At 40.1% G+C, this 9,390-nt stretch overlaps 1 protein-coding gene across 1 annotated transcript; it reads left to right on the top strand.

Moving 5' to 3' along the window:
* The first annotated feature begins 442 nt into the window (after positions 1-442).
* LOC115750928 (transcription initiation factor TFIID subunit 6) lies at positions 443-7,615 on the top strand. Its single transcript, XM_030688563.2, has 12 exons — positions 443-832; positions 2,027-2,113; positions 2,584-2,685; positions 2,774-2,882; positions 3,174-3,274; positions 3,559-3,696; positions 3,771-3,866; positions 5,131-5,255; positions 5,926-6,058; positions 6,215-6,340; positions 6,430-6,541; positions 7,045-7,615. The coding sequence occupies exons 1-12, from the start codon at positions 707-709 to the stop codon at positions 7,422-7,424; spliced, it is 1,635 nt and encodes a 544-aa protein (XP_030544423.1). The 5' UTR covers positions 443-706; the 3' UTR covers positions 7,425-7,615.
* Positions 7,616-9,390: the final 1,775 nt, after the last annotated feature.

Genomic DNA, 9,390 nt, shown 5'->3' with positions numbered 1-9,390 from the left:
CTCCTCAACTTATAATAAAAACCAAGTCTTTATTTGGTCATGGATTAAAACCACCTATGGTAATGGTGAATCTTGAGCAAAGCACGGATGATGTTGAAAAATTGACGAACAAGTCTAATTTACCTGGAGTGACTTGTGTTCGGACTCGTAAGTTGGAGCTCGACTCAAACATTACAAATAAGTTATTTTTAATGATTGAATTAGCGTGGAAATCGTACACGACAAATTAAATACACTAAAGGGGTTGATCACTTTATGCACCGAATCAAAGTTCAAGAGCTACATTAAATAAATAAAAAGTTTAGAGACGATATTAAATACTGGGGCTAAGCTTAGAGACCATGTGGTAATTATCTGGATTTTTCTTAGCAAAATTGGATTTTAGGGCAAAAAGGTAATTGGGCCTTGCCTGAACTGAAATTTGAGCTATAACTGTGCTCTCTTACGACTGTCCTCCAACAAGCTCGAATTCAGGAGCAACTGACGGTGCGTACCGCCGTACTCTGCTGCTTTCTCCAAGCTCCGTTCCTTAGGGTTCTCTCGTCGCAGAGACGAGAAGCTCCTTCTGGCGTCTGTTCACCGATCAAGACTCAGTCATTCGCGGCTTGATCGAGTGAACGCTCGCCGGATTTTCTTGCTTTGCGCTCTCGATTCATGAAACTTGTTGGGAGTGTAGTATAGAGCAACGGTGTGAGGAAGACGGAGGATGAGCATAGTGTCGAAGGAATCGATCGAGGTCATAGCGCAGAGCATCGGAATCAGTAACCTGTCGCCTGATGCGGCGCTCGCTTTCGCGCCTGATGTTGAATACCGCATGCGGGAGATCATGCAGGTATGGTTCGGATTAACTCGGTTGGGCCTTTGTGCTTCTGTACATTGTACTTCAGGTGGATGAGATTGGGGACTGTTAAATTTTCATGCATGTGCAATCTTTAATTGAATGTCCATGCCCATTTTCCTTGTTTACGCGTCATCAAGTAATCGCAGCGTTTGTTCATGTAGAAATCTTGATAAAGGCATTTTCTTTAAACAATTGTGAGGAATCTGCGTGTAGTTACCCTAACCATGTGGGCCTTGTCTTACTTAATCATGATGTAATGTTTGATTATCTCGGAACCAATGGGTCGTTGTTTTTCTTGTGGGAACTTATCATCGTGCGGTTCTTACAGATTGTGGCAGACTGTCAGCATTCAAGCATAATAATGAGTAGCTTCTGTAAGTGTGAGGACTGCTGACTGTCCGAAATTTCCTTTTTCCCTGGGAGATATTCTAAAAGTAGGAGAATCGGCTCTTGTCGAGTCGGTAGCAAAAGATCTATGCTTTATAATATGGCTTGAAATTTATGGACTGGAGAGTCTCTGCGTGAATTTATGGGTAGGGTTATTGACTTCATATTATATTTTATAGGTTAGTGCATCGTTCCAGTTAAAATCTTTCTAGAGTGACAAATCAATTTTGCGATGTTTTGCCTTCAAATTAGAGAAAGGTAACGGTACTAGAACTTTCAACAAGGAGTTTTTCCCGTAAAATCATCTCCTTTTCTTTCTTCTTAAGTGGCATTCATAAAATCACTCTACATACTGGAGATTGTCTTAGACATCTAAAATACGGTGGGGTTCAGCTACGAGTCCATTAGACATCCGGAGAGATTGTCTTAGTCTTCATTGTTTTTCCTATTTGTCATTTTTCCATAACTAAATGAGCTTTGCCTTTCACTCTCAGTGCTTTTTCTTAGGCCCCCTCTTCCTTTTTTTGGTTTTTGATTCTATTTTCATTCTCTTGTTCAGAGTGATAAAATTTCGCTAGGTATACTTTTCCCATATTCTGGCTCAAATTAGCTGAATATGTGCTTACTTGCTTTTGAGTTCTTGAAGTTAATGCTTTGTCGTGCTGCACTTAAGGACCTGTTTTTTCCATTAACTATGAGTTTGTTTTGGAGGTTGATTAGTCATTTTGAAGTAATTGAGAAGCATAGAAAAGGTTCATATGTATTGAAGTGATTTGAGAAGCATCTGATGGAATACAGGAAGCTGTCAAATGCATGCGCCACTCCAGGAGAACGGTCTTAACAGTTGATGATGTGGATGGTGCTTTGAACTTGAAAAATGTTGAGGTATGTTGAGGTACTTTTTTATCAAATTCTTGCATAAATAGTCATTACAATCAGTTTTGAATTGGTGGAACCAAAATCGAGTAGTTTCTGGGGCATAAACCAGATTAATAAAGAGTGAACTATCAGCTAGATCAGAACACGGAATAAGGATTGAAGCACTTGTGCGCAGCCTCTGGGTATAGCTTTCATGAGCCCATTTAATATTTTGCCGTCTCTGGCGGTCTTTTCTTTCTTGTTTACATCAACCGGGGTACTTTAGTTTATTTTTCGTCTTTTAATCTGCAAAGTAGGAGAAGGTGAATCTTATTCTCATCTGTACCTTATGTACTGGCAACTAGACCATGGTTGCAACGAGTCTATGGAAATGGTGGTGCGTCAGATTTGACTACTGAAGTAACATTTGTGACAACTTTCTTAGATATGCATAATCTTTTCTGAAGCTTCTAACTTTTTGTCTTTATGTGCACCAGCCAATTTATGGGTTTGCCTCCAGTGGAGCTTTGCAGTTCAAAAAAGCTATTGGACATAAAGATTTATTTTACCTTGATGAAAAAGATGTAGACATTAAAGATGTAAGGACGAAGGAGCAGCTATCATGTTCAATTATATCGGTTAGGTAGTGTGTTGAAGGTTTTGACTGAATCACCATTGGTGTTGCAGGTTATTGAAGCTCCTTTACCCAAAGCTCCTCTTGATACTGCTGTTCATTGTCACTGGCTGGCAATTGAAGGCGTACAACCTGCTATTCCTGAAAATGCTCCTGTAGAAGGTCTGTCTTAACTTGGAAAAGTGCCTTCTCCTAATAATTGCATCTATCAATCTTTAAATGTTCACACAAGAAAAGTCTTGTTAAGAATTTAGCGGACAAATTCATGGAAGTAACATTGACATTTTGCTACCTTTACTAGAGTATCATATGCTTAGATGAGGGTAGCATGAGCTGCATTTCTTTTTCTTTTTCTGGTTAGAATACAATAGTTCAGAATGCAATCATTGATTTCTTATTCTGTGTTTTATGTAAGGCACTCTAATGCTAACCACTATTCATCCTTTCCTTCAGTAATTACGGCTCCTCGTGGCAAAAGTCAAGAACAAAAGGATGACGGACTTCCTGTAGACATTAGACTTCCTATCAGGCATGTGCTGTCAAGAGAGCTTCAGGTATGTGATACACAGACTGCAGTCTAACAATAATTTAATGTTTGCTTGAGCAAAAAAAAAAAAAAAAAAAAAGGAATTTATGTGATGTTTGAGCATTTTCTTGTATGTACAGGAGGTTTTGTATCCAAGAGATTTATGTTATGGTGGAATCTCATCTGTGTGACAATTTCTAGTCTCAGACTTAATAAAAATTGCTTGATTCATGTGCTTCTTGGGCTCACCATCTTTTCTGCATATCAGTTTTTCTGTCTTGCTTATGCTAGTTATCGTTGCATCTGTCGCAGCTATATTTTGAAAAGATTACCGAGCTAACTATGAGAAGCCCTGATTCAGTCCTTTTCAAAGAAGCGTTAGTGAGTTTGGCTACAGACTCAGGACTGCATCCACTTGTCCCATACTTCACATGCTTTGTAGCTGATGAGGTATGCTTTAGATCCCCTGTAAGTTAGCCTAGTTTTGATGCTTCTCTAACCTCTGCTTCTTCTTGTGTGGTTAGGTATCTCGTGGTTTAAGTGATTTGCCCCTTCTTTTAGCCTTGCTGCGTGTTGTGCGTAGTCTCCTTCATAATCCTCACATCAATATGGAACCTTATGTAAGTTGAACCTTTGCAGATTTATAGATTCCTTCATAATCCCCTGTAAGTTAGCCTATTATTTTGAATTATAGATTCCTGATTTAGCTTGATTTCTCTGTCAGTAGTTATGTCGTAAGTGTGGATGCGGTTTCTTTTTCAGACTTGTCAGCCCATATTTTTTCCCCTTTATAAAGATCTTTAGAGGTGAACCCACACATTAGAGCCTTCTTGTACCTATTTCTGTTGTTAGTTTTTGCATGCCGATCATCTTCCTCTTTTGTTGTTTATAAATTCTCATTGCAAATAGTCATCATTGCAGTGGAAAAAGCTAGCCGAGCATTGATTTGGGTTTGGGTGGGGTATGTATTGAAGTAACTGGCTATCTACTTCCTTGAGGCTGGAAGGACGAGCCTTGGACTCAGCGCCTTCTCCAATTAGATGACATTTGTCTTCTTAGTAATTGGACTTGCATCGTGACATCTTGAATTATTTTGGTATAGATATTTTCTGTCTAGAAATTAGAGTTTCCTTTGGAATATATTTGGGAGGCTATAGAGGAACCTCATGCCTACAAACTCAATATGTCCTCTCCTATTGCATTATGAATTTCCAACTTCTTTAATCAGATGATATAGGCAGATAGGCAGAAACCTGTTTTTGGCTGTTGGAATAGTAAAACATCGGAGACAAGTTAACTCGTGATCTGTTCTTCTCAAACGGTTGTTTATTCTCTTTTTAGAGAGCTCCTCTTATTCTGGAAGAAAGGAACTTGGCATTCTGTTTTACCATGGTTTCGGGCTTTGAGTGGGAAATCTCTACATGTCTATTTCAAGTTATGGGGTGGTTGTATCCAAAGCAAACTCTTGTTAAATTCGCAATTGGAAATTTCAGAAGGAAGTCAATTGAACAAGTGGCAAGATATTGTATGTCTGGAAAGAAACATTAGATAGGTGTGCTTTTTGTATACATCTAGAGTTGCATGCTCGTTCTGTTGCTAACCATGATTACACATATTGAGTCGGTCACAGTGTTTTTGATCTATTTATTTCTCTTCAAGGATGCTCATCTTGAATGGGATCCCTGTGCAACTTGGCTTTATATTTGGTTGGGCAAATCTCGAAAATGTCAAGATCTTTAGAACTTTTTGCTCTAGTTCTTGGTTCAAATTGTCCTTTCGCCAAGAAGTCACTGTAAGAGATGGTGCAACTTAGTAGTATCACGTAAATTTCTTATAAATCATATTCCTCCGAGAGCCTGAGAAGTTAATTTTTTTTATTGGCAGTTACATCAGTTGATGCCAGCTGTTGTCACGTGTCTTGTAGCAAAGAGGTTGGGTAAAAGGCTTGCAGACAATCACTGGGAGCTTAGAGATTTTGCAGCAAACCTGGTTTCCTCTATATGCAAAAGGTGATACTTCTATCTGTGCCAGTAAAAGCAATTATTAAGGACTATATCTTACCCTGAACCATCATAGTCAATGGTCTCGTTCTGTCTTTCCTTCCATTTCTTCTTGTATTTCTGTGAAGACTATTCAATTAAGATATTGCTGGATGAGCAGGCAGCACTGGTTTCATTCTCATGTTTTGGATATAGGGATCGAATGACCAATTTTTAAGCCAATTTAGAATTTAGACTGAACTTTATAAGATGTAGGATAAAAACTTAAGGTATCCGGATTTCAATCTTGAGTTTTGCTTTTGGGTCTTCTGTATTTTTTTTTTTCCATAGCTTTAGGTGGACAACGGCTATTGAAAATCCAAATTGTCAATGTTTAGATATGTGTCATTGAACAAATTCTCACTGAAAAATACATGAATGCGATGGCATCATCCTTGTAATAACGCTGAATATGTCTGCTTGGTGGCATGAGCTTTTAAGGAGGGTGGTAGTTTAGTAGACATCGATGCGCTTTTCAAAATAATTCTGAGTTTCCATGGCTACTGTCTACTTCAGACTGAAAGTGCACCATGGTTTACTGGTAATCTTCTGTAGCTTATTATTATGGTTCTGGAGTTGTTGCTCTCAGTGTCCTACAGATTTCACCTTTTCTGGAGGACTAATGTTTTGAGTCTTGTAGGTACGGGCAAGTTTATAGTACTCTGCAATCGCGTCTTACAAGGCAACTGATCAATGCATTTCTGAACCCAACACACACATTAGCGACACACTATGGTGCAGTTCAGGGTTTAGCAGCTTTGGGATCTAACGTGGTATTTCTTCCGTCTTTTCTCACTCGAACTAAGAACAGTTGCATAACATATGCATGCTATAAAATGTTCCCCAATATCTGCGGTACAGTACCCTAAAAGATAAACTCTTGTTTTTTCTTCTTTTGCTTGTTATCAGCCATTTTTTAATGTTGATAGGTTCGCCTTCTTATACTGCCGAATCTGGAGCCATATTTGCAACTGCTTGAACCAGAGATGCTTCTTGAGACACAGAAAAATAAAATAAAGAGGCACGAAGCTTGGCGTGTTTATGGGGCCTTGCTGGTGAGTCTATTATGCTCAACATTTGTATTATTGTGAACTGTGACAGTTCGATCCATGCTTAGCATGTCATGATGCAAAGTGCTTTCCAGCATGCATCCGGTCAAAGCCTGTATGACCGCTTCAAGATCCTCCCGCCTCTGCCATCCCTTCAACCGGGAGCTGTCTGGAAGACTAATGCAAGAGTTATTACTTCACTCTCGAGTAAGTCGTACTCTTGCGTTTATTTTTGACTGCTTTAACTCTATTTGCTCATACCATCATATGGCCATCGGTCATTGGACAAAGTTTTAGATGGACTTCTTGAATGAAATACCATTGCTTTCAAGGATGGGACGCAATTCCTTTTTATTTTTTGGCTGTCATTTCTTTCACGTGCTTATTGTGTAGCCCATTTTGTAGTACCTTGTTCTGCAAATAAGAAGACAGTCTGGGTTTTAACTTTTTGTCCAGTTGATAGGAAAGTGTTCTCTAGGTTGTTGGCTGATCATATGATGAGCTAGCCTTCTAAGGATTAGGGAACCAGCTTCCAGAATGTGACTTGAGTAGGGAGAAATTAACTGATAGGTTTCACTTGCGGCATTGAATTTTACACATGAACTTTGTGCCTTGGGAGATACATTTATTTGGACAACCACAATGTGACCCACGCTATTAGTTTTTGGGTCAGGGTAAATCTAATGCCTTAAGCTTCTTTGGAACATCAGAGAAACGTGGAGCAATCACGGAGCACTTGGAGCAGCAGTCACCCCTGAAGAAAATGGCTGTTGATGGGCCAATAAATGCAGTGTCCACCAACCCTTCACCCACCAATGGACGAGAAGAAGCCACTGCCCTGACTCCTGCCAACGATTCCGATGCAGATGCCACTCCCTCTGCTGCAGGGAAGGAGCCTAATGATATTGATGCGGGCGCGGGAAGTGGAAGAGTCAACGGTAGCATTCGATCTGTGAACATGTCAGCAATGCTACAACAAATTTGGAAGGACGACTTGAACTCGGGGCGTCTACTAGTCTCTTTGTTTGAGCGGTTTGGCGAGAGCCTCATTCCCTTCATTCCCTCCCCTGAATTGTTAGTCTTTTTGTAATGTAAGCCAGCCCGTTAAGATTGTAATACATGGGGGTGTACAATAAGATTGGATGTAGTTGAGCAAAAAATGAAAAGCACTTCAGCCATTTGGCCTCTGGTCCTGTCCATTCGATGCAGTTAACGGAGTCTTCATCTTATACATTCCTGAGGGGTGACCGATTTCATTGGAAACCCGACTTTCTGATGTCATTGGTGATTGTTAATAGGTGATGGTGATTTTTTAAGGTGTCGGTAATTTGTTATGTAGAGTTGTGTTATTTGGTTAGTATCTCGGAATCTAGAAGTGGTGGTAAACTACAATCTGCAGAATCTTCCTGATCCTGCCCGTTTGGACTTGTTAATTACCAGAAAACAGAGACTTTTAAGCACAAGCGTTGCTACGGCGTGGCTTTGCTTTTCGTGGACCATGTGATTGAGTGGGCCTCTATTGTTGTGTTGAAATCGTGAGTGAATTCGCTGTTTCCTGAGAGTTCGACCCCGGTTATCAATAAACAAACAGTGGAAAGTGTCATGAACTGTTGATACTCCTGGCCGCTTGCTGAGCAAATTGATAATGAATTTCATAAGCCCGGTTTATATGTTTAAATGCAAATGGCCCGATTAAATTTATTCAACTTAATATTAGACGTTTTGGGGACATCAGCTGCACGTTTGTTTCGTTATGTTCTTGAAAACTCGATCCCTGAGAATGAGTTTCCATAGGATGTTATTCAGTTGGTCTTTAGATGCTAAAATACGTTTTCCTCTAAAAGCAACAAGAGATTTGGTTCTTCGAATGATGTATAGAAGAGGGACACATCCTATGACTGTTTTGCAGAATCAATAAAATCCTCGAAAACACGTCACCGGCGTCCCTCTGGCTCCAAAGAATGACTACAAGTACAATTTCTTGACAAAAACTTGTTCACCACCAAGTGGAGGAAATAAGGAAGCTTTGGATGCGCTTCAGGACTTCGTGCCTTGGGACATGATCACCAACGGTGGGATCTAGGAGCTCTAAAGCCGTTCCGTTGGCCCAATGTAGCCATGCCCGCAACAAGTTGCCTGGATAAATGTGATTTCCAAGCTGGCGTAGTTTTATATGCGACTTTGCATTTTGAAGAAAGAAGGCGATGCTGTGAAACGCATATATGGCTTTGAAGATTAACTGGATTGTGGGAACTTTGAGTTCTTTCGACCCGTCACGATCTCCAACTATAATTCTATAACGTCTCTATCATTCCAAGCTGCATCCACGTCCAAACACATATCGAGCACGACGTCACGTGAAAAAGAGAGAATAGCGCATATGAAGTTACTTTCTTATTCCTAAAGGTTATTATAAGCTGACCTAGGTGACATGGGGCACTTCGGGATTTTAAGATTAAGTCAGGATTGAGACGACGTTGCTCAATCACATAGTAAGCTTTCACGCTACATGAATTTATGTCAAAAGGGTTCATTACCAAACATAAAGTTGTGCAAGCTCCCATTGGGCAAGAATTCATAGACGAGAAGTTTTTCGTCCTCTTCCAAGCAGAAGCCCAACAGAACAGCCTCACCAGGTGCCGATGGCAACCAGCAAGACTATTGTCTTGAGCTCTTGTAGCCCTTGTGCTGAGCTACTTGATAGCCTTTTCACTGTTATTTTTCGTCCGTCGGACAATCTCCCCTGGTATTTTACTCTTATTGAGTCGATTCGCGCACACAAGACTAACATTACAAGATTGGTTGAGCATCGATAGATGAGTACCTTATAGACAGAACCAAAACCACCCTTCCTGAGAGCTTGTATCTCTCGAGTCTCTTGTTGCTTCCTTATGCTTCTTTAAACTGATCACAAGTGAATGGAATGCTCATACCATGATGGTGACCGCCATCCGATTCGCAACAAACTGGAGAGATCTCTCTCTGAAATAGCTTTATAAGGATATCACACAGAGAACTACCGCGGTTTTTACATCTTCATGACTAGAAAACAATAA

This window comes from Rhodamnia argentea, chromosome 7 (assembly GCF_020921035.1).
Source record: "Rhodamnia argentea isolate NSW1041297 chromosome 7, ASM2092103v1, whole genome shotgun sequence".
Lineage (NCBI taxonomy): Eukaryota > Viridiplantae > Streptophyta > Magnoliopsida > Myrtales > Myrtaceae > Rhodamnia > Rhodamnia argentea.
This window is presented reverse-complemented; position numbering and strand designations above follow the sequence as displayed.

Bases quoted from the DNA above. Each gene is read 5' to 3' on its own strand.
- LOC115750928 (XM_030688563.2), top strand. From the start codon at position 707: ATGAGCATAGTGTCGAAGGAATCGATCGAGGTCATAGCGCAGAGCATC. The intron at 6,341-6,429 runs GTGAGTCTATTA...AGTGCTTTCCAG, and splicing joins GTGTTTATGGGGCCTTGCTG to CATGCATCCGGTCAAAGCCT. The intron at 6,542-7,044 runs GTAAGTCGTACT...TTGGAACATCAG, and splicing joins AGTTATTACTTCACTCTCGA to AGAAACGTGGAGCAATCACG.